At 41.0% G+C, this 25,699-nt stretch overlaps 1 protein-coding gene across 2 annotated transcripts in view; it reads right to left on the minus strand.

Annotated features, from left to right (window-relative positions):
- Positions 1–16,939: 16,939 nt before the first annotated feature.
- ZC3H13 (zinc finger CCCH-type containing 13) overlaps positions 16,940–25,699 on the minus strand; it is a 59,424-nt gene continuing 50,664 nt past the window's right edge. For both annotated transcript variants that reach the window (XM_065416455.1, XM_065416446.1), the window contains 5 exons: positions 24,865–25,374; positions 21,959–22,108; positions 20,958–21,158; positions 18,812–18,975; positions 16,940–17,760 (listed from right to left, as the gene is read on the minus strand). In XM_065416455.1, coding sequence (XP_065272527.1) covers positions 17,590–17,760; positions 18,812–18,975; positions 20,958–21,158; positions 21,959–22,108; positions 24,865–25,374 — 1,196 coding nt within the window. In that variant the 3' untranslated portion in view covers positions 16,940–17,589. The remainder of the gene's footprint in view (positions 17,761–18,811; positions 18,976–20,957; positions 21,159–21,958; positions 22,109–24,864; positions 25,375–25,699) is intronic.

The raw sequence follows: 25,699 nt of genomic DNA on the forward strand, positions 1-25,699 counted from the left end.
GACCTCAGGAACAGACTGTATTTGCATAGACACACCTACTTGCCTCAGTGATCAGCAGACAGACCTACCTTGCCAAAGAGATCGATTTTGGTGTTTTTGGGTTAAGATCCACTTTAGTCTTGGATGCAGGAGCAGTGAAATTTAATTATCCTTATTGTTAGCATAACAGTCAGCAGAACTGTACTTAATATGCCCTAATTGAAGGAGTTACGTTACACTGAACCCCACTCACTAAGCAGGGGATAGTGATGCTAACTTCAAATGAAAATCAGAGCGGGTGTGTGGTGTTCCTGAGGATATTCAGGTTGTGTGGCATCTCACCAACACCTGCCTTTAGCAAGAGGAAACCTTGTTTTTGGCTCCTCTAGATCAGCTCCCTGAAACTATGAGGCTTTAGCAGCACAAGCAATACCATCCAGGCCTTGCTGGCTCTGTGTGGGTAGTGATAGGCACACAGTGACCTTCAAGTTCTCTGAGCATTTCCCCTTTCCAATGAACACTCAACAGAATTACCAGGTCTGCTGTTCTCAAAGGAACACCACACACCAGCTTGTAAGATTCAGCTCAGGACCAGCACTTGCTTACCACCACAGCATTAGATATATTTACAGTGAAAACGAGAATATGTTTATTATCAAATAATAGAGATTTAAGTGATAGTGAGTAAGAACACTGGAAAGAAGAGGTTACACTCACCTTGTGCAGCAACTGGAGTTCTTTGAGATATGTGTCCCTATGGTTGTTCCACTTCAGGTATGCTCACACCCCATGCAACTTTAATCAGAGGTACTTGGTAGTAGTCCCTGTTTGACCAGAGCGTGCACCCTAGGTATCCCTCTGCCCCACTCAGAGGCTATATAGGGCTGCACGGGCAAAATGCCCTCAGTTCCTTCTCCATCACAAAGTCTCCAGAGGTAACTCCAAAGCAGAAGGGAAGGAGTGCAGGTGGTGAAGCACCCATATGGACACACAGCTTGAAGAACTCCAGTTACTGCACAAGGTGAGTAACCTCTCCTTTTTAAAGTAGTGTCCCTATGGGTGCTCCACTTCAGGTGACTACCGAGCAGTACCCCCACTGGGGGAGGGGAGCCTTTGGAACCAAGTTCAAGACTCAAGACAAGATAATATTTCCAATCTAGAAGACTGGGCCACTGCAGAATGCTTGGAAAAGGTATGTATTGAGGTCCAAGTGGCAGCCTTACAAATGTCCAGACTAGGAATCCTCTTGAGTTATGCCATAATATATATATATATATATATAGATAGAGAGAGAGATATCATGGAATGGGCCAATACCCTAGGAGGCAGCTATATGCCACAAATATTCTGGTGATTTTCTAAATGACTTAGTTCTGTTCAAATGAAAGGCTAATGCCCTCCTAACATCCAAAGTGTGCAAAACAGCCTCCTCTCTGGACTCATGCAGCTTTGGGGGGAAAAAAACACAAGATGGATAACTTGGATGACACCTTGGATAAAAATTGTGTGTGTGAACATAACAAAACTTTGTCCTTGAAAAATACTGTAAATGGAGGGCACACTACCACTAGAGACTCTTTCTCCAACCCTTTGGGCAGCGGTAATAGCCACCAGCAAGGCCATCTTCAGAGATAAATTAATGAGGGAAGTAGCTGACATTGGCTCAAAAGGAGGATCCATAAATCCTAAATTCAAATCCCAAATCAGAGTGGGTTCCTTAACTGGAGGGGAAAGGTTCTCCAACCTTACAGTTGTGGGATGAGCGAAAACAGAGAATTTCTCAACCAGGGAATGAAAGGCTATTATAGCCACCAAGTGGTCCCTGATAGAACTCAGAGATAGTTCTGTCTTTTTGGTCTCTAGGAGGTAATCTAGAAGTATTGAGAGGAAAGAGTGAGCAGATGGAAAATGCCTCTGGACACATGGAAGGCTGAACCTTTTCCATCTGTGATGATAAATATAGCTTGTGGAATCTTTCCTACTGTTCAATAACCCCTGTTGTACCTCCTCAGAAGAAGTAGACTCTATTCCCACAAACCATTGAGGAGCCAAACTTTGAGATGAAGAATCTTCAGATTGGGGTGAAGAGTCCTACTAGCATCCTGAGAAAGAACATGAGGCGTGGGTGGAAGGCTGATTACCTGACAAGTGGGTGCGTGAAACATATCTGTCTGGCCGCATTGGAACTATTAATATGATCTTGCTTGATACTGTTTACCACTTTCAGAATCCAGGGTGTTGGTGGAAATGCGTATAGAAGGCCTCTTGTCCACTGAACAAGGAAGGCATTTCCCAGTGAGAAAGGGCCTAACACCCTCCACCCCCGCAAAAGTGTTTACATTTCCTGTTGTTAACCATGGAAAAGAGATCTATTTCTGGAAATCCATAAGCTAGAAAGATTTGATTGAGAATCCAGGAATCTAATTCCCAGCATAGTTGTGGGAGAAGTGTCATCTGAGGTCATTCACTATCCTGTTTTGTTCCCTGGGAGGTAAGCTGCTGAGATTAGGATGCAATTGGCTATGCACCAGTTCCAGAGCTTTATCACTTCAGCACAAAGGGAAGGAGATCTGACCCCTCCATATCGATTGATATAAAACATGCAAGGCTATGTTGTCCGTCAAGATCTTTATGGACCTGTCTGAGATTAAAGGCAGGAAGTGGATACAAGCATTCCTGTCTGCCCTCAGCTGGAGGAGGTTGATATGTAGTCATGCCTCTTAGGCAGACCATTTGATCTGAGTGGTGGAGGTTCCTAAATGCGCTGCCCCCTCCCGCTCCCCCCCAGCTCATCAGGGTTGCATCTGTTGTTATGGTGATGGAAGGAGGAAGTTGAACAAATGAAACCCCCATGCAGACATTATCTGGATCTTTCCACCAATTGAGAGAATTTCGTGCTTGACAAGGGACCAACACCAGCTTGTTCAGGCTGTGTTTGTTTGGAGTATATAAACAGTCCTGAGCCAGCTCAAAACATCAAAAGCAGAGCCTGGCATGTTGTGTCACAAAGGTGCAAGCTGCCATATGTGTGAGTAGTTAAAGACAAATTCTTATTGATGTCTGTGGGCTGATTTGAATTTTTGAGATGAGATTTGTTAACATCAAGAATCCGTCAGAGGGAAGATAAGTCCGGGCTGATATTGCATCGAAGGATGCTCCTATGAACTCTAGTCTTTGTACCGGCCTCAAAGTGGATTTCTCGATGTTGAGCTGCAAACCTAGCTCACAGAACAGGGATCTTATCTTTATGGCAGTGAAAACCTCATTATAAGATTGGCCCTTGAGTAGCAAGTTCATCCCCAAGTGCCAAAGGTAAGCTGCGACCACTGCCAATATGTTCAAGAACACTCTTGGGGCAAAAGAAAGGCCAAAAGGAATTACATGATACTGGAAGTAATCCTGACCTATCAAAAACTTCAGGAATTGTTTGTGAGATGGATGAATTGCAATATGTAAATAGGCATTGTGAAGATTGAGGGCTGAAAACCAGTCCCGCAGTTGTAATGATGATAACTGAGAGTCACCATCCTGAATTTTTCTGATTTCACAAAGTTGTTTAGGAGTATTACAGCCAAGATCACTCTCCATCCCCCATTCTTCTTTGTGACCAAAAAATAGTTGGAGTAAAAGCCCCTCCCCCTCTGTGCTGAACTGGAACTGGTTCTACAGCTCCTATGTGCAGAATGGAGTCGACTTCCTGTTTTAAAAGGTACTTGTGAGAAGTGTTCCTGAGGCGAGACGAGGAACAGAGGTAGATAGAGGAGAAGGAGGTAAAATTGATACAGTACCCCAGTCTTATAACCTCCAGCACCCATTTGGCTGCCATAATTTGCTCCCACCAGGCTTGAAAGTGGGAGAGACTCCAAAGGAAGGGAGGTGGGTAGAATGGTATAGATGCAGCTCAGTTTCATGGAGTTGTTCTGGGCCCTCGACCAGCCTGTTAGAACTGTCATTTAGATGATAATGGATGCTCAATAGTGGACACAGAGGAAGTAGATGGTCTCCTGCTCTGGAACCTTGATTTCTTCTGGGGTGGTTCATAAGGTCTCTGAAACTTTGAGAATGGAGCGTGGTGGGATCTTTGTGCTGTTTGGGATCTGCTAAAGTTTCATTTGCTTGTAGGTGTGTACATCCTAAGGGATCTCAAGGTGGCTCTGAAATCCTTAAGGATATGCAAGGACTCATCAGTGGATTGAGTGAACAATATGAGACCATTGGAAGGAAATCCTCAACTGTGTTTGGAACCTCCCTTGGGAATCCGGAAAGCTGGAGCCAGGACACCTTCCACGTGACCACTGTCGTAGATATGGATCGATCAGCAGTGTTGGCCACATCCAGCAAGGCCTGTAGTGATGTTCTAGCTAACAGTTTGCCCTCGTTGTTAATAGCCTGAAACTGTTCACGCTGTTCAGCTGCTCAATAAAGGTGGTGAACTTGGCATAATTTTAGTGGTTGTACTTTGCCATGGGAACTTGATAGTTCACAATCCTGAATTAAAGAGCTGGGAAGAAGTAGGTCTTTCTGCAGAAATAGATCTAGATGTTTTTGTTCCTGGTGTTGTCAGCCATGACCATTCACTGCCTCCACAATCAGGGAGTTTGGTACTGGATGCGTAAACAAAAATTCAGAATCCTTAGCTGGGACTTAATATTTTCTTTTGGCCCTTTTATGCATTGGTGGTATCATCACAGGGGTCTACCAGAGGGATCTGGCAGGATTCAACAGAGTCTCATTGAAAGGCAGGGCAACCCTGGTGAAGTGAGTCCATTGAAGGATATCCAAGAGCTTATTCTGCAGCTTTCTGATCGATTCCAAGGTGATCTGTAAGGAATCTGTGATGCATTTTATTAGCTCCTGGAAGTGTTTGAAGTCATCAACTGGGGGAGGTATAACCGCCTCATCTGGGAAGATGAAGAAATATTCATTTGCAGAGTAGCCTCTTTATCTGCCCTGGCTTCCTACTCCTCAAGAGACTCTTGTACCTGAGGAGGGATGTGAATGGAGGAGGAGTTCTCCCTCTGTAGTCCCTGTGAAAGAGACTAGAGGTATGGGAAAATTGTTGCTGATATGCAGCCTAAGGATCCTAGTGTGAACACTGGAGAGGTGGCATCCACTGGTGCTCGAACCAGGTTGGGTAGGTACGGGCTTGTCTCTGATGTAACTCCCCCTTCTTCTCAAGAGTGTCAGGAAGGAATTCCTTTAAGGGGAATCTGGGACTGAAATATGTGAGTCGGAGGAGAATTCAAAAGGGGGAGCCCCTCCACTCTGAAGGTGCTAGAGAGTTGACTATTACTGGGGAAAGGTCTCACCTCAGTGATCAAGCTTGTCTTATCATTCAATACCCATTAACAAGGGGACTCTGGTTCCTTTGACACAAGCAAGTGCCTGGAGTATCGGAACTCCTGCAGTATCGGGTGGGGTTTGAGCAACGGGACTCCATTCCCCTGTCAGTGGTGTGGGCAGATGCAGTCCCATCAAGTCTTTTCTGGCAGAAGTAGCCAGGACCAACAAGGATGTCTTGGGAGGTGCCAAGACCATTTGAGAAGTGTGGTGTCTTCCTGGTACTGAAGTCATCTAGTGGTCAACTTGGATACAGACTGTACTTAAGGAGACCGTAGGTACTGCTCTCATAGGGTACCTCTACACTGGAATAAAAGATCCATGGCATGGCTGTGGCTGGTCCAGGTCAGCTGTCTCAGGCCAACAGGGCTCAGGCTGTGGGGCTAAAAATTGCTATGTAGATGTTTGAGCTCAGGCTGGAGCTTGAGCTCTGGGGCCCTCTCACCTTGCATGGTCCCAGAGCTCAGACTACAGCCAGAGCCCGAATGTTTACATAGCAATTTTACAGCCCCTCAGCCCAACCCCTATGTGTGAACTGTGTGGTGGTCTCTCAATGCTGCGGGAAGCAGCTCAGATCGAGATAGAACATCACCTGCTGATGTACAGCACCTCAGATTAAAGATGAGGTAGACCACGAGCTGCCATGAGGAATACCTTGGACCACATTCCAGAATGCGTTACTGCAGAGGGGTCAAATATCAGGAGTCTAATTCTTTCCAAAGACTGCTCTATTTTAGTTTTATTATTAAAATCCACAATCACAAAACATCTCTAATCACATCAAGTACAGCGTGTCATGCTTGGGAATGCTCCAGAATCCATTTGCTGCTGCTGTATGATTACAGAAATTCAATAATTCAGATTAGTAGAAATCCAGTACAGATGTTTTGCCTGCTGTCCATTTAATTTGCTGGTCACACCAGACACACATGTCCCCTTCAGAAATCTGAACCTTCTGTCAAAGAAAAATACATTTCAGTGGTAATCAGGGACCAATAACAAGAGTCAAAAGATGATGCTGGTGCTGTTAACCTGTTACACTTGCTCCTCTTTTGACACTCAAATAAATACGCCACTGACTAGCTGCTCTAAATATTGTCAGAAATATTTGTGTTGCTGTAAAGACAAACAAAACAAAAGATTGTCTTCTTCATTGTTCTTAAAGGCTGAGGTGCTGAAAACCAATTTCTGCAGTTTAAAAGCAAGCACAGAAGGAAAACATCCTTCCAGGTATTAGTTTTATCATTTTGGGAGTATGTTGATTTAGTCATGTTATTCTCTTCACAGTTCACACTTCTTTCTACAAGTGAAAATGAGAGTTGAATCACCCATATGTAAACATGATTATTCCTCTTCATCCAGAAGTGTGTGGCTGATCTAAGGCTAGAACTGATGTATACCCCTTGCCAAATGAAAAAAAAAATCAGACTATGAAATTTCTTGTCCAGCTGCCTAATTCACTAACTAACCAGTACATTTTATTACAGGCTTCAGCAATTTAATGTGAAATGGGCCCATTTTATGCTACCATGGTATATGAGCAATGTGAAATTGCTTTTTTTGCTTTTCCTAAAAAGGTACTCAAATGTCACCCTAACTTGAATGTTTCCTTATGAACAAACACAGCAGCAATGCAGTATTTCCTTTGATGACATTTGCATATACACTGAGAGGCTATTGCTCCAGTGCTCCCAATGAAACACTCATGTACTCACATAAAAATGCACAAGGGATGTAACAATTTTGCCTTTCACTTGTTTGAGATGACTCTAAGACCAGTGCTAATATCAGTATATTTTAGTTTTCAGGTGATCTAACAAGATCTCACACTTCCACCTGGATCACAGGAGACAGTAATTTATATTAAGATGTCCTCCGATAGCTTTCCAATTTTTAGCATGTTTAATTATTAATGCAGTGTTAACTAGAAGTATGCAGAGTGAACTAAATCAATAAAATACACATTTATGAATCATTCTGCTAAGGACTCACTCGGTCTAGAATGTACTGTACAGACTCAAATTTGTGTGCCAAAAAAAGGGGGAATGGGTTATAGTACAGCAATTAAAAAATGAAAGGTATGAATATTTCTCAAATTTATTATTCTGTAATTTCCAGTTTACTTCTGAGTTCAGATTCTGACAGTAAGTGACTGTTTAGACAAAATTTGCAAGGGAAGGTACCACTGCCTAGCAGCAGGGAACAGAGGACATGCTGCTCAGTATGGACACAATAATATGCAACATTCACTGAAAAAATATTTCCTTTTATCAGTTGAATTTGCCACTTCTCCATTTCATTGAATGTCTCCTTGTGCTATGAGACAGGAAGAACAAAAGCTCCCCGTCCACTTTCTCCGTACCATTATTTCATATATTTTATCATGTACTCTCATTCATCTCCTTGCCAAGGTAAACAAACCCAATCATTTTAATCTCGTTTTATATGAGTTTTTCCATGTCCCTAATCATTTTTGTCCCCTTCTCTGAATGTTTTCTAGTTCTGCAATATTCTTTTGAGAAGGGATGACTACTACACAGAGTATTCTTGATGAGGCTGCACTATTGATTATATATGATGACATTTTCCATATTATTCTGTCCCATTTCCTATGCATTCTAACATCTTTTGGCTTTTTTGACTGCAGCTGTACATTGAACACAGGTGTTCATTGAACTATCTGCAGTTATGCTCAGCTCCCTTTCCTGGATTGATACAGTTAATTTAGAACCCTGAAAGACGTGCAAATAGTTCAATGTGCATTAATTTGCATTTGTCAACATTGGACTTCATTTGCCATCATGTTATCCATTCACTAGTTTGGTCTCTGAAATTCCTCACAATTCTCTCTGGTTTTAACTAATCTAAATAAATGTATAATTTGCAACTTTTGCTACCTCACTACTTACCCCTCTCTCACCAGCACCCCTCCATGTCATTATTAAACACGGGACCTAGAACGGAATCTTAAAGCACCCCCACTGTTAACCTTTTGCCATGAAGAAAACTGATCATTTATCCTGTGTCCCGTCTTCTAGCCAACTTTTGATCCACAATACTTTGCCTCTTGACTGTTTAGTTTCTTTAATATCCTCATGAGGGACCACATCACAGGTCTTTTGAAAGCCTAAACAAACTAAGTCAACTTTCTTTTGCAGAAACCATGGTTAGACCTATCATATTTAACTTTCAGGTGTTTTACTCTATTTTTAATGATCATTTCAACAAATTTGCCCAGTACAGATGTAAGCCTTACTAGTCTAATTACCCAGATGATGCCAGAGTCTTTTTTCAATACAGGTACAACATTTGCTACCCAACACTCCTCTCGTACACTAGCTATTTCTAATGAGAGATCGATTGTTTTTGCCAACAGCTCAGCCACTTCACCACTGCTTCAGAATTCTTGTATGTATGCCATCTAGGTCTAGGGATGCCTTGCTTTTTACATCATCAATTTGTTCTAGCCCATCTTCTGACACTTTAGTGGTAGTGTAGACAAACCCAATGATGAGGTAATATCAAAGACTAAAGTTGATGCAACTTACGTCACTCAGGGGTGTGAAAAAACACCTCCATAAGCAATGCAAGTTACATTGACAAAGCGGTGTCTCTACCATGCTCTGTTGAGGGAGATGCTCTCCCACCTACATAGCTTCCACCTTTCATTGAGATGGAGTACTTATGTCAACAGGAGAGCGTCCTCCAGTCAACATAGCGCATCTTCACCAGACGCGCTACATCGGCACAGCTGCGCCAATGTAACTCAGCAGTGAAGACAAGCCCTTTGTTGCCAGAAAAGAGCAGGACAGGGGTCGGTATCTCCACAAACATCCTCTGTGGTGAAGACTGATGCAAGAAATTATTTAAGTGTCTCAGAACCTTAATTGCTCCTTTTATCCCCTCGGAAACCAACACACCAACTTTTTGGTGGTGGTGGGGGAGGGAGGAGTAAGCTGCCTGCTCCTGATCTTTTTGTTTATATACCTTTAGCTATTTGTTCTCTGAATTCCATCTTAACCCTTCTAACATCTTACCTGATATAATGTGTCCTCCTAGTGTCAAATTTCCAAATTTTGAAGGATTTCTGTTTGTCTTGAATAATCTCTTGAACATTTCCCTTTAGACAGATCGGTTTACTCCTTGCCTCTCTGGTTCCCTTGTTGCTCAGCAGTCCTTATACCTTCTGAGATTGTCTTCTTAAGTAGCATCCTTTCCATATCTATGGATTTGATTGCCCCCTCAAAACCTTCCTCTGCCATCATGCCTACAAAAAATCTGGACAGCTGTTAGGCACCTGGTGCGCTAGCACTGCAGCCCATCACACTGTCAAATATTGTCTTACTGTTTCTTTGTGCTCTCCTTGTCTGTTTCATCTTTTACTAGATTCTAAGCTCCTTAGGACAGGGACCATCTTTCTGAACTGTTTGTACCACACCTAGTCCTGACCCATATTTGTGCCCCCCCACCTCCTTTCCAGGAGAGGTTACTTACCTTACAGTAACTGGACTTCTTTGAGATGCCTGTGTCCACACAGCTCTGTACTGTAAAAATGTATGCTCCCCCTGCACAAACCCAGAATCTTTTAGCCACCAATGTCCATTGCGGCCTCACGAGTCCCCCCCCTTCCCTCACACCACCTTCCCTAGGGTATAAAAGGTAAAGCAGCCCCACCCACCACAGATAGCCAGGTAAAAGACTGGCTCAATGGGGAAGGAGGCTGACTGTGGCACCTGTATGCACAAAGTCATCTCAAAGAACTCCAGCTACTGTAAGGTGTATTCCCTCTTTCTTCTTCAAGCATTTGTCCACATCCATCCCATGGTAGGCCATTAACTAGTAGTTGCCTCTCAAGGTGGTGTGTGATAAGAGTCCTATCTAAAGAAAGATGGTCCTTCGAATCCCAGAGATACACACACCCTTCCAACATGCTACAAATGTTGCCTGAGCGGTGTGCCCTAAAGAGGTAGTTTGTTCAATACATAAGAGATATTAATACAGCATGAAACTCACTTTGAGAGCCTGTGAGAGGAAGTAATCCATCCTTTGGATTTACTAACAGGAGCTATGAAAAGCCTGGCAGATTTCCAGAATGGCTGTGTTCCAGAAAGGTAAAAGGACATACACCTCTACCTCGATATAACATGAATTCGGACACAACGCGGTAAAGCAGCGCTCCGGGGGGGCGGGGCTGCGCGCTCCAGCGGATCAAAGCAAGTTCGATATAACGTGGTTTCACCTATAACCGGTACGATTTTTTGGCTCCCGAGGACAGCATTATATCGGGGTAGAGGTGTACCTCTAAGAATATCAAGCATATGAAGCTGTCTCTCCAGAAGAGTCATTAGGCTTTGGGGAAAAATACAGGTAACTCTGAACTGGATTCAAATGAAAATACAAAACAATTTTTGATAAAAATGTCATATGCAACCTAAGAGTAACTCTTATGAAATACAGTGTATGGGAAGAGCTGCCACCAAAGCCTGTGCCTCACTCATTCTGTGAGCGGAAGCGATAGCCACTAAACATTTTGTATTTATAGAGGAATGATACAACAAACATGACAAAATAGGTTCAAAAAGAAGGTCTATTGAGGGCATCAGTGCCACAATCAAATCCCAGGTCGAAAAAAGTCTTTAACTGGTGGAAATAAATAAGGCAACCCTTTTAGAAATTTGGAAACAAACTGAATGCCCTTCAACTTGCAGATGCTTTCCAAAGATAGCAGTCGAATGCACCATAACAGAACTGAATGTCAGTTTTGAATGTTTTAGAAACAATAAATAGCCCAGAGAAACTGAGACAGATCCTGCAAGTTGAATATCTCTGAATGGACCACAAGAAATGCTTCCATTTAGTACTATTGTCAGTCTGGTACAGGCCTTTCTTCTCTGAATCAAAACCTCTTGAACTCACACCAAACATCTTCTAACAAGAGAAACAAGACAGCTAATCTCTATGCGGTCAGATGTAGATTTCAGGTCTGGATGTAGCACTATACCCTGGTCCTCTGAAATGATGTCCAGAAAGACTGGAAGCGGAAAAGGTGGGAAGACTGCAGGGTGCATCGGGTCAGAGAACCAAACCTGATGTGCCCAGGCTGGAGCTATCATTATTACCTGGGCCTTGTCCTGATGTACGTTCCTGATAACTCTGGAAACTAACAATAGGAGGGAAAGCGTATAGCAGCGCCTCTTTCCACTGAATCAGAATTACATCTGTCAGAGAGCCTTGACTCACTCCTCCTCAGGAGCAAACTACAGGACACTTCTTGTTCACATTGGCAGCAAATAGGCCTATGGAAGAGGACTCCTAATTCCGGAGTACTTGATCTAAAACAATTCTTCATTTCCCACTCAGGTTATGGAGCCCCTTCCCTGCTCAAACGATCTGCCAAATTGTTCTGGACCCTGAGAGATGAATGGCTATTATGTTGTTTTGATAAAGAATGCACCATTCCTACAAAAGAATCACTTCCTGGCATAATGGGATCTTGCAGCCCCTTGCCAGTTTACATAGTAAATCACCATTGCATGGTCTGTTCTGAGCAGTGGTGCAGCATGGACAGGAAAGTCTTACAGGCTAGCCAAAGTGCTCTGAACTCTAATACATTTATGTGTAATCGAGACTTTGCCAGAAATCAAAGGTCCTGAATGCAGAGGTCATCTAAATGATTTCCCCAACCCTGCTTGGGCGTGTCTGTTGCCATCCTTGAGGGAGGTGGCAAGTGAAATAGAACACTGCTGAATTTGAAGGCGGTCCATCCACCTACACAGCAATGTTAGCACCCTTAGAGGAACTTCTACCTGTAAATCAGTGCTTTCTGGTTGTATGATAAAGTGATCTGAGTCACCTCTAAAGAGGATGGAGGGGCAGTCCTGCATGCTGAGTCATGTAAGTGCAGACTATCAGGTGACCCAACAAGTTAAGGCAGACTTTCACCAAGTTTCTTGGTTGGGAGCAGAGGTTTGAAGCAATGAGTCATCATGCAAAACATCTTCTGAGGAAGGTACTCTCCTGCCAAAATAGAGTCCAAGTTTACCCCTATAAACTATTGATTGAGATAAGATGAGTGGGTTTTCTTGATTGATCTTGAACCCAATGAATGAATGAAAGACTGTGCCATATGAATGTCTGATGACTTGCTGATAAGTGCGTCCCAAATCTATCAGTCATCAAGACATGGGTATACATGAAGGTCTTGTTCCTCAGGTGAGCTGCTACCACTGAAAGGCATTTGGAAGACACCCTTGGGACTGATGAAAGGACAAAAGTAGAACTCTGAATTGATAATGTCTATTAAGCATGAAACGTAGAAACTTCCACTGAACTGGATGGACTGCCACATTCAAGCAAGCTGAGAGCTGTGAACCAGGCCATGGGATCTAGTGAATGAATTGACAAAAAAGGTTAACAGCTGAAAGTCAAGATGTCTGAGGTCTAATGTGACATGCCAACCCCCCTTTTATTTATTTTGATTGAGGAAGTACCGTACTAGGAAAGGAACTGTTTGCTGCAAGATGCTGGAGGCACTGTCTCAGTCACACCCCACTGACGAAAAAACTCTCGCTCCCTGCAACACAGTCATGGGAAATGTCTCGGAAGAGGGACAAGGTAGAGGGGTGCTGAGTTGAATTGAAAATCCTTCCTGGAAAACTTTGAACACCCACTGGTCAGTAGTAAGTGTTGCCTACACATCCACAAAAAAGAAAGGCAATTCCCAAAGGGATGGAGGAAGGGGTATAGATTTCCACAAGCTTGTCCACAACTCAACTGTGGCATCAATCCTGTGGCCTTTGGCCTGATGAAGAGTGAATAGTGCCTGCAGACAGAGGGACTCTTTTCTTTTGGAAATTAGGTCTCTTATGCAGATCAGGAGCCCTCTGATGGTACTGGTCCAAGGGCATAGGAAGTATCTTGAGAGGGATGAGGGGGTATAGACTGCATCTTCTTCTGGTATGGAGCATAAAGGTCAAGAGATCAAAGGTTTTCCTCTCAAGCCCTTCAAAGAAGGAAGTGCTTTGTCAGTCAGAGTTGAAACGATTATGGCTCTCAAAAGGCAGGTTCTTGGTCAAGATCTGGAGCAGTTCCCCCTAAGGGGTTTGAATATTTCTGTTCACATCCAGTCCCTTCCTCTGACAAGTGCAGCCACAATGTTCTGCACATAGTTTTTGCAGTAGCCATAGTCTTGGCTGCAGTGTCAGAGGCAGGGACTGGTGTTAAAAGAAATATTTGAACCCCTTATGGGGAACTTGGAATTTATTATCTGCTTTTTTTAAGCTACATGGCACATGGGTTTGTCACATATCTTTAGCAGGCTCAAGAATACCCTAATTGATTGGCCTGGCCAAGCAAGCCTTGGGAAACTGGATGTAAAATGCCAAATAATGTAGGAGACCTTACTTTAATGACTTTGAGGAGTTTCTTTAACATCTCTGCCCTTCTTTTAAGCAGATCCTGAAAGGCCTTGAAATTATCTATTGCCAAAGCAGCAGATGGAGTTACCACTTCATCTGGGGATGAAGATGATATAGCCAAGGGAAAGGGTTGAGTCTCATATTCCGCCACAAGATCTTCCTTTACAGAATGAGACTCTTGTTCAGATTCTTGGACGAGCCCTTGGTTAAATGGTTCCTTAGGAGGAGATGAGCTATTCCTAGACTTGGATCTAGATGAAGGAGGAGCTGGAAAATGTTGAGGATTCCACAGTAAGGCCAAGACTGCATCCCTAACAGGAAGGGCATGTAACAACACAGAGGTGGAAACCAGGGTGAGTAACAAAAAGTTATAATAATGCCTATTTCTTATATAGCAGTTTTCATCAGATCTCCAAGCACTTCACAATCTTTTTAATATATTTATCCTCAACACCCCTATGAGGTTGGGAAGTATCCTCATTTTACAAGTGGGGTGCTGAGCCACACAGAGAATGAGTTGCTCAAGGTCACAAAGGAAGTCCCTGGCAAAGCAGGGAATTGAACCTAGATCATCTGCATCCTGGGCCAGTCCCCTAACTACTAGATCATTCTTCAACTCAAGAATGTTTGAGACTGCTCAGAGGCCTGGGATATAGGACAAAAGGGGATCCCTTAGGTTTCTTACAGGAAACAGCCTAGGAAAATATGGGATTTCTACTATCATGAGATAATGAAGATGTAAATGAGCAGAATATCTCTGAAGATTATGCAGATCTCTGAAGAGCTTCAATAAAAAGGGGAGACCAAGACCTGAGTCTGAGAAATATATCAGTCCCACAGGTGATGGCTGGATAGAGATTTTCATAATCTACCTTGAAGCCTGTAGAAACATCCAGTAACAAAATCAAAGTGCTTTCCAAGATAACAGGAACCAAAACCTGGGTGCCCCTTCCTGTGTGAGTGCCCTAGTCACCAGGCTATAGTCTCTCTCTCTCAGTGCCAATGAATATTCAAGTATTTACACAAAGAGGAACAGCTCCAACAGGGGAGAGAGAGAGAAGCTAGACCCCAAAATAATCCTAGTGGTTAGGGCACTCACTTGCACTATGGGAGGCCTAAATTCAAATCTCTGCTCTGACCCAGAGTGAGGACTTGAACCGAGCTCTTTCACATTCCAGGTGAATGTGCTAACCACAGGGCTAGAGGGTGTACCAGGAGGTATGCTATGGCTCTCAAACTCCAGTCAATGGAGACCTTCCTAGTTGGCTCTAGAATATTTTTTTTCTAAGTAATCAGTGGGCGAATGCGTCGTTGAAAAAGAAGTTGGTAGCCTTGCAGCAATCTGTATTATAGCAGGAAAGATTTAGACAACCAGTTATAAGGATTCTATAAATGCCCAAAAGAAAAATTTCTGAATGGAAAGGACCAGAAGAGTAACCAAATGGAACTAATTTTATCACATTCCTATCTCATTGGTTGTTGCTCACACTCACTATATCTGGTATACACTATAGCAGTGGTTCACAACCTATTTACCATTGTGGGCCCCATATGCAGCCCTCTGTGTATAACGGGGGCAACATCCACATATATATACACACTACCTGTATGGTACTGAGGATGTCACATGGGCCACAGCTGTGTGCTGATTGGGCTGCAAGTGGCCTACAGGCAGCAAATTGAGAACTACTGCACTAAAGCCTTTTCAGAGCCAGGATTGTTTTAGTTTTTTAATATTTTTTTTTTTTTTTTTTTTTTTTAAAAGAAAAGATGCCTGAAAACCTCCTAGCACCCAATGGGTAGATCATCAATAGGGTGGACTGCATATTAATAGAAATTCCAGGTTAGAATACAAATACTGTACAGTGTGCGCATATGACTGATCACACCACACTGAAAGTGATGGTAATGAGTCACCACTGAAAGAACTTGAGGAGACTGCTAGAATCATTACAATGACCCACTTCAGCTACAGAAATGTCACTTCAGGACACAAATTAGCAAAACCAGTTTGTAATGGCATAAAAAAATTGTTTCTTGGAACAGCAAGGCTCATAAAAGATGAGAGGCTATTCTTGATGCAATCCCTGATAACATTAGGAATGGTTCAGGAAGTAGAGTTAGACTAAAAGTTTTAGAGCCAGTGGACAGAAGTGAAATTCCCCTTCCCTAAATTATTGTAAAATTAGCTAAATGCACTATGAGGGTTTTGTAACTTATATTCTGAATTGGCCTCTCTCAGACAGGATTCCTGGAAACTCTTATGTTCTCCACAACCGGAGGACTTCCCCACCTATAAACACTTTCACATCACTTTTTGGGGCCTGTTGTTGCAGTGACTGAGATAGGTTGCATAGAACTCTTTTCAGAGTCCCTCACTGCTACTCCCAAAGCATCCAGGTTTCCTGCCGAGCACTGTAATGCACTTCTACATTCACAGGCAAAGCAAAGCCTCTCCACAGCACTCACAGTTCTTGTCATACTGGAAGCAAAAGAGCATACTGGATTATTAGGGTTGAATTCAGTGCTGATTTCATGCAATACCATTAGATGAAGGAAGGGTGTGTGTGTGAGAGTGTGTGATTTATATATATATATATATATATCAGTGCTGCATTTGGCCCTTAATGCAAACAGCCACTGAGTGAAACACTCCACCACTAGCCCATCAAACCTACTCTATTTTGCATTCTTTATAGAGAAAAGTGAAAAATATTCTTCTACACATTCAATGTGTATACAGACCCTGACTGTTTTATAGGGAAGGTGAATAAAGAAAGTTCATTGTAAATAAATACCAAACAGTGAATCTATTTTGTGTACTGCAGTCTTACACAAGACTGTTTTTAGCAATAAAATGTGTGTGTTTTGGAAAAGGAGATTAAAATAGACTAACACAATTGGAAGCTATGATTTAATACATTCAGCTCAAAGGCTGCCTTGTAGCTATAAAATAAGCTAGAGCACTTTTAAAGCCTCGACAGAACAGGTACGTTAACTCTTGCTCAGTTTAGACTACTGGTGTGTATTTAAAATACACATTAAATCACAAAAAGAGATTAATTGCGCATAAAGCACATGGGGAAGACCCCAACAGAATTAAAGTAATATAAGCCCCCAAAAATGTTAACGTGAAAGAGATAGAAAGAATGTAAGTTTTGTACGGGCCATGTTTTACTTTAATAAGCATAAAACCAAAATGGTAAAACGTATACAAAGGCATACCCTATACAGGTATAAATATACCTACACATGTGCATACAACAAAGCTGCATATTTTCTTTAAAAAAATAACATCATTCGCTAAAAGCTACACTACTAGCATTTTGCTGTACATAACTGAAAGCTGGATGCCTACACACTAGGAAAGCATTATGGTAAAAATGTGTTGCCTTTATGCAGAGCTACCTAAAAAAGGCTGGATTTGATTTCATGTTGATGGTCACATTGTTTTTAAGTATCTGTAATAATATATAAATTACTGGTCCCATGAAAAATTATTTCAGAATGGAGAAAAAAAGATACAGACAGTTTTCTTCTTCCTTTAATATCAGGTGATGTAATAGACTTCTAAAAATGGACATCTTGAAATTATTACACTTGATGCATAAAACAGGTATATGTTACATTGTAAGATTCAATGTTATAAAGTTGAAATGAACTGAAAACAAAGATCTTTGTATTTTTACTATTAATTATTCCCTCCAAACACATAATAGAATTACCTGTAAAAACAGTCTTTTCTTCAATGTCTTACAGCTGCTTTCCAACCAAATCAAAAAGTTCAAAGGGTATAAATATCAACATTACTGATGGGAGATAAACTAGATGGAGTTCCAAAGTGGACATTGGCTTAAGACACACATACTTCCTGCTGGATATTTGGTTGTGGAAGTTTACTATCTTCTGTCTTTTCCTGCCCAGGACCTTGGCACACAGTCTTGCGTTTAAATAACCGTAGACTCAACCTTAATAAGTCACTGTCTACTACTGGGGAATTCGTGTAAGTCTGTTTTGTTGTGCCCTGTTTGGATTGAAGAAAGAAAAATTAGTGGCTTTTTGACAAGTGGGCTGAGATGTTAGACTCAAATATCCTCAATAATTAAATAATAACCGTATGTCCTTGGAAATGGCTCCTCCTAGCATTAATTCTAACAGTAATTTTACCTTCTCTATTGACATGCAAAGTCAGGAAACCTAATTCAGCATGTGACAACTGACAAATCCTTAGAGAAAACATTTTACAGGAACAAATATTTAGTAACATTCATAAACTAGAAAACTATACTTTTACAAACATTATTTGTACAAAAGCCCATAGAATCCAAAGACATCAAGGGATTATTCAAAAACCATTCCTGAATCCACATTTCTTTAAATTATTTTAATTTATATATTCTACCTTTATAAAAGCGTGTTCCCAGAATTTAAATAAAATCTAGCATACGAGGGAGCACTCACCCCTAGTCACACATCTCAAATTAATCTCTTAGGCTAAAGTAAAATAAAAATCCCATGACCACTTAATACCAATGGAAGTCCGTCCTCCATTAGATTTTGGTCAGTAAACATTGATTTCACTGCACACATACAGACAAAAAATATTTCCATCAATAATCAAAAAGTAAAGATAGGAAAAGTAAAAAAAAAAGCTGCTTGAGAAATCACTTTGATTTAAGGATAATCGTTTTGTATGTTTTGACATGTGATGTTGACAACCTGTGTTTTAATGGTTATAAAACTTCAATTTTGTGAATGTTAACATCTGCTGCCAATTACAGTCTGACCTGGCCACTCCCTTAATTTTGCACAACTGTGAAAATTTAAATCAATATAAATTGAAAAAATGCTTAAATATAAACACTGATATTATCCACTGAAATTTAAAAAAAAAAAATCAAATTCTGCCAAGTCTAATTATTTGTGAGTGGAGGGAGGTGAGAACAGAAAAATAGACCAGCAATAACATGTAAACTATATCAGAAGAAAGGGTTATATCATTGTAGAAATATTTTGAAGGCAAAGACAATTCATGTTCTTATATTTTGAATGCTTTATGTAATCCATGCACTTGCCTTTTCATTTTTCACTAGCTGCTTGCGAATTGCAGAATCCCTTCTAAAGCACAGGGCTTTACAGCAAGGACCAAGGTTACTAAGAAGACCTGCTCTCTCTTCTTTTCGCAGTAATGCAGCCATGTTCAGGGCCCCAAGTTCATGTTCAAACAGATTTTCTGCATCTACAAAGAGATCAGCATATACAAGAATAACTTTGCCGACTGTGAAATATATTTTGTCCCACAGAAGAGTGAATTTTTTGAAGGTAAAAATTCTCACATGTGATTTACAGACTCCCTAGTCATGTATTATTTCTAAAATTCTTGCCCAAAATTGAACTCAGTGTTAGAGGAAATAGGAGATGAGGTGACTCTTGACCTCTGAGAAGAATACAAACAACAGCTCCTCACTTCACCCTTTCCACTGATTGGTGGAGCAGCATTAAATAGAAGACTCTAGAATGAGTGTGCTTTCACCTTCAGCACTGGAGGGAAAGGACTATGATGGCAGTCATAACTGAGGGTTAAAAACTTGGGCACAGCTCTAGAATGGCCTTCCTCCATGATCAGATGAGTGGGTGTGAAGACAAGGGGGTTCAAAGTTGGCATTAATCAAAGTCCTATGTTCCCCTTTTGTGTATGACCAATGGGTACACCACCATCAAAATGGGCCAGATGTGGCTAAACAGATGTGAGATGTAGAATATTTCCCTTTTCCTTAGTGCAGTTGCCACTTCTCTCTCTGCAAAAAGGATGGCAAAAAGGTGCCCAGGAACCATGGAGAACAAGTCAGGAAATAGATATTCTAACCAGCACACTCTTCCTGTGAGTCGCTCCCACCCCCCAAAAACTACCCTGTTAATGCTATTTGGAATGGAAGCATTAATACTTCCTCTATGTTCTGTATAATATCTTTCCCAGAAGTGTCAGTGGGCAGCAGCAGCAAAACAATTAGGCCAGCCCCATTGCCACTGCTTTTTCTTGGGGGAATCACAGAGAAGTGTGGATTTGGACCTGAGCTTCTTTCTACTCTTTTCTAGGTCACAACCTCTAACCCAGATAACACTGTCATCAATCCAAGAATAAAAAGGAGAGGATGTATCCAAACCCACCTCTGATTAATGTAAAAACAGAAGGATAACATATTAAAGCATAACAGTGTGACCGAAAAACTTACGTTACAAAGACCAATGTGATATACTACAGAAAAAAAGCATGGCCTTAGGTACACTTCAGTGACATCTAAATATCAAAAACTGTTTTATTTGGTGCTTGGCAGAGAGCATGAGCATTTTACATGAAGTCTTACATATGGCACTGTAAAAAGCAAGAGACCTGGGACAAGCCTAACAGATAAAGGTTTGAAGGCTACTGCAGAGATCTAGGCAGAATGCATACAGGGACATAGGGACACATTTTTAATCCACTTACAAAGTGATCTTTTGACCAAGCTGAGCAGGACATTTTCCAGACAAGGTAAAAGTAAAAAAGTACTCAGAATCAAGGATGGGTCAAAGAAAATAACAATGAAGTTGCCAAGACAATCCAGATGGCTAATCAGGAACTCAAGTAAATGACAGACCAAAAGGCAACTTCAAAGCCTGCCTGTAACCAGGAGTCTGCCAAGGTGCCAGATGCTGTTGCTCAAAGAGCATGTTTCACAGCTAAGCACCTGGGTCCTAAGAGGAAACAGTTGTACTGATTAGTTGTTTCCTCTCCATCTCCCAAATAAAGACTAGAGATTTAAATTCCATCACTTGCTAGAAAATGGATAAACAAACAAGAATCCCAAAAGGGGTTTTCTTTCTTTTGTACTTCAATTCACTAATAGAAGCAAGAGATCCATGTATATGAATAGGTGAAAAAGTAAACACAAATCAACCTAAATCAATGGAGCCACTACAAGAATACAAATATATACTTATACCAGCAAGTATCAACATAAAATCTCTGTGCATCTTGAAACTAAAATGCTTACTAGTTCTTTCTTTTCAAAGACACTTTATAGAATCATAGAAGATTAGGGTTGGAAGAGACCTCAGGAGGTCATCTAGTCCAACCCCCTGCTCAAAGCAGAACCAACCCCAACTAAATCATCCCAGCCAGGGCTTTGCCACTTTACTAATCCTGGGATGGAATTTTATCCCCGTGGGAAACAGAATTACCTTTAGGTTTTTCTAAAACTCTCTGGCAGGTTTCTTTAATTTTGGTGAAGAGTTCAGGGCCCGCCAGTCGTTTGGAAATGCCAACTCTCAACATAACAGCACATGGTGTGAATTTTAAGAGTGCCGCCCCAGGCTCCCGTGGCTCTTTTGGCTGCTTTGGCATAAGACTGGACCAATCCACATCTATTACATCAACAGGATCTGCAAAAAGATACAATGGAGAATGAGCTATCACATCATCATCCCTTATTATGAATGGCTAGCTTCATCTGGTGTCTTGAAGGTAGTATAAATCAGCTGAATATTGTTCAGAAGCCCTCTCAAAAGGTGAATTCTTTCGTATTTCAGAATTTAGATTATGGTGTCAAACTCATGATGGTGGTGGTAAACTGGATTAAGGGATTCCTCCAAAATCTGTGTCTCCTGCTTGTATTTAAAAAGAAAACCCAATTTCTGTTTTTAATATTCTTGAAACCTCCTAACGAAGAGACTGCTTGGGCTCTGCTGAATCTGCGGGTCTGGAAATAGTCGCTTCAGTAGGCATAGAAATCATAGTACAACTAAGAACACACGACAATGGACCTGATTCAAAATATTTAACTGATTGGTGTATAGATTAGACCTTTGGCTGCTATTCTCTGCTGTAGCATTGGTGCAGGCAATAAAATACATCTGCTCTTTAAGAAGACGTGATTTACTGGAGCTGTGTTTTTGTCTAACACAGCAGGTATATTGTAGCCAGCATGAACATATCCCACAGGACTTAGCATGAAATGCCTTTCCTACTTTGGGTAGGTTGATAGGCAGTCAATTCATTAAGATACATTGAAAAATATGAATCTTGGAACCATTACAGTATCTCTAAAATTTCCTGTCCCTTTTAAACACACCAGTTCCCTAGTAAAAATAATGAATGGGATACAAAGATACTTATCATTAAATCAACTGGTCCAATTTTTGCATTCAACTGCTAGTAAAAAGGGATTTACTATATATTTTACCTGGCATCTTCTCATCCTCCTGTTGATCCTCCCTCTTTTCAGCATCACCTGCCAGAATTTCATCTAGTTCATCATCACTGATTGGCTCATATTCTCCAGCAGCAGACCCTAGTGACTGCAAATCATCTATCTTGGCCTCATCTTCTCCTCCTACAGAAACAGACATGCACTGCAAGCTTAAAAACTGTCATTTTTTAATATTTCAGTATCCTGATAACTAGGCTACAGCATGTATAGGCTTGAGCAAATAAACCTGATAGCTTTCTTGTGGAAGCACATTCAACACTGATAGAAGCTGTTCAGTTCTGCGGGTGGTCAAATAATTTTTCCCACCTGACAGATAATAAACCCTTGAATTTAACTTGGCTCAAGTCAATTTCTACTTGTGCAATGTTAGGCAGCATGCATACTCAGGGTCAAATTTAAAAGGAATACAGAAAGCGGTGTAAGTTACATGAAGGTAGGTGTGTGTATCTTACACTTTCAAGCCCCTTTCTGAGAAGCTATAGCAAGGAGCTTGAAGAAGGTTACACCAGGTTCCCTTAATCTCTGTTTCACTTGTTTGATAATTTGCAACCTATACTACCTTACACATCACCCCTAAATTTGATCCTTCGAATTAGAAACACCACACTGATGTCATAAGTTATTGTAATTAGGTCATCTTGCGGCCCATGGAGAAATGGCTGGGACTCTGCCTCTCCTCTGGGACTGAAAGTCCACCCAAAGCAGTTATGCACCAGCACCGCCCACATGCAACCCACACTCCAGATGGGTTCCCACAATCCAGATAAGGATGTGTACAGCCAACTGGTGGCCATCCACTCCATAAGTCACCTCAAAGACAGCATCTACAAGCCGGAGTAGACTTTCTGGATCTGGGCACCTAGGAGATGTACTGATTCAATCCACTGAGTGAGCGGCCTCTGCCAGCAGGACTCTGATCAAGAAAGAGCTGGAATGTACAGATACCCTCTCCTTGCAGAGTGTAGCAGAAATACTGCCACCTGTCCTTTTCGCCCAGAAGTGAAATTCTCCTTGTGTGGAAGCTGCATCCAAGGGTACAGTTTGTTTGCCCTTGGTACATTAAGAAATTAGAAATCAATGCAGAAAACTAAGGGAAAGACAATAGTAAGAGTGTAAATTAACTACTCAGAACACCTGTCACTGCTTTGCAGGGAGCACAGCATCTCTGGTATCATTAAAGTCTTCACTTGAAGCAAACACATTAAACGTTCAACACACAATCATAATTAAGTAATTAAATCCTCACACATTTTATGTTAGGCCTATACACAATGACTGTAGCCTAAACAGAACAAGACAGCTGATGCTGCACCAACATCAGAGTTGAAAGTTGTACTAAGATACACTCTTTTCTCTCTAAAGGGAAATTTTTAGAATCTACACTAAATTTCACTCTGGATCTCATCATAATTTTCAGTGTCAACACTTGCATAAAAAAACTTCAGATTTTCATGATACATCCTCTATTTTCTAGTAGACCCTATGAATACTGTACTACTGAACACACCAGTTCACATTTTTTCTCAACTACATGTTTGAGTAGAGCAGATATTTTCTGATTTTCAAAAGTCGAATGACCTCCTTGTGTGCCACATATGTTGTTTCATAAAATGTGCATGAGCCATAATTCAAACCCAACAACCAAAGTTCTTAGGTAATAATCAGGAGAAAGAATGTGCATCACCCTTGTGTTTTAGTTCCCATTTTAAGAAATATTTTGCTTTGAATCACTGGAAGTGAATTGTTTTTTATTCTGTGTGTCTAGGAAAAGATATAAATTAAGACAAAACTATGCTGTAATTAAAAAGGTAAATATAAACAGATTTCAGACTGCTAAAAAAAATACAATACAACCAGGAAAAACTGAGTGACAAAATAATTAGGGAAGGAAAGTATGTGATCCTTTGGGAGACGGTATGGACAATATAAACGTAGCAGAAAGAATTTATTGAATGTCAGCGAAACATGCACTGAGAATACAGTTTCTTATTCAGTCACAAATTTGTGCTTGCTTTTTTAGATTTTCCAAATAGGTTATGGAATTTTTCCCTGCTTCATAATGAACCAGACAATTCAGTCTCTCTTAAGGGCAAGACTCAAGCTACTTAGTTCAGCTCTTCCTCAGTGGGTTTTAAATGTAGTTTTCGATTTAAGTGGTTGCCCATGTCTATATTACCTTTGTTTCTTAAACCAAGCACATATTTTTTCAGAGCCAGAAAAACTAGCAAATTTTATTTGTGTTGAATAAAATTACTTTTCTGAAGTTATTCCTGGACAAGACCTATCTATATGCTAAGAACTATACACATCTTAAAATTATACCATCGGCAGTCCTCTGGCAACTGGCTCTGTGGAAAAAAATAATATGATTGAGACATCTTTTAATGATGCAACATTTTTTAAAATGAAGGAAAATATAAGACTATCATCAATTTTTCTTCTCCTAAAATGCTTTCTATTTTTCTACAGTTTTCCCCTTTAACTCTTCTTACCAATATCCTCCACAGCTGTCACTCCCACACTGAGAAAAAGGCTAATGGTGTAAAGGGGTGATGAAGAAAAGGGAATTTTTGTTCTTTAAACCACCTGACTATTCAGAAATTTGGTGCCTAAGCAAATTTTACCTTGTCTCATTTATGTTTATTTGTCTCAAGACTGCTTTGGAAGTACACAATTAACGAAGCACATGCTAAAAAAGCTGCTCATAGGGATTACGTCTCAGGGTACCTGCTTCCACAGTGGAAAAGCTGCAGCCAATCTACATATCAGAGAGTGACCTTTCCGTAGAAAATTATTCTAATTACTGTAGTTTGATGTTATGTTAAAAGGGGAAGGCATAAAATAATTGACACACTAGTTTCTGTTCCAGAACATCTCACCTTCTAAGCTCTCCACTTTCTCAGCTTCATTTCCATCTTCAAATCCTTGTGAAGTTCCCAAGTCCTTTTCTGTCCTTTCCTTCTCCAAAGCTGTAGTATCCCGGCAAACCACATCAGATTCCTTTTCATGATCCCTGTCCAGTTTTGGTTCATTGCGCTTTGTTGTCTCTGTTTGAGAAGAAATGTCAAGTGTTCTGTCCCTGTCTCTGTCTCTTTCAGTAGTATCAGGAAGTTGTCTCTCTCTTTCCCTGTCCAAGTCTCTTCTTTTTTCCCTCTCTCGCTCTCGGTCTCTGATTCTGTCACGATTCCGTGGCCAGTCTTTATCTACATCCCGGTCCCATTCTCTCGGCCTTCCATCCCTCCTTTCTCTGTCTCGTTCACGATCGTGATCATGTCTATCTCGTTCTTGAAGCCTCTCCCTGCTATCAAAGGACCCAGATCTGGAATGGACCTGACGATCTGATTCAGGAGAACTTCTTCTTGAACTGTGGCTTCTTGAATCTTGACGATCTGAATAAAATATTAAAGAGACATGACTGTAGCAAGTGAATGCAGTACACATTTATCTGTATCAAAACAGACAAAAATATCATAAACAGTTTTACAGACTCTGATGTCAAAACAGACCTTTGAGGGCAAGAATAACAGAATGAAGATTTCTTCATAAAAATCACCTCTATGTATTTAACCTTATTCAAGGGCATGACTTCTCTTAATTATCACCTTCCTCCTCCCCCACCCCCCCAAAAAACATTTTTCAATAGCTAAAAACTGCTTCTTTAAAATCAAACTGTAGGTATTTCTGTATTTTGTATGTGAAACAAAAGAAGGGAAA

This window comes from Emys orbicularis, chromosome 1 (genome assembly GCF_028017835.1).
Source record: "Emys orbicularis isolate rEmyOrb1 chromosome 1, rEmyOrb1.hap1, whole genome shotgun sequence".
In the NCBI taxonomy this organism is placed as follows: Eukaryota; Metazoa; Chordata; order Testudines; family Emydidae; genus Emys; species Emys orbicularis.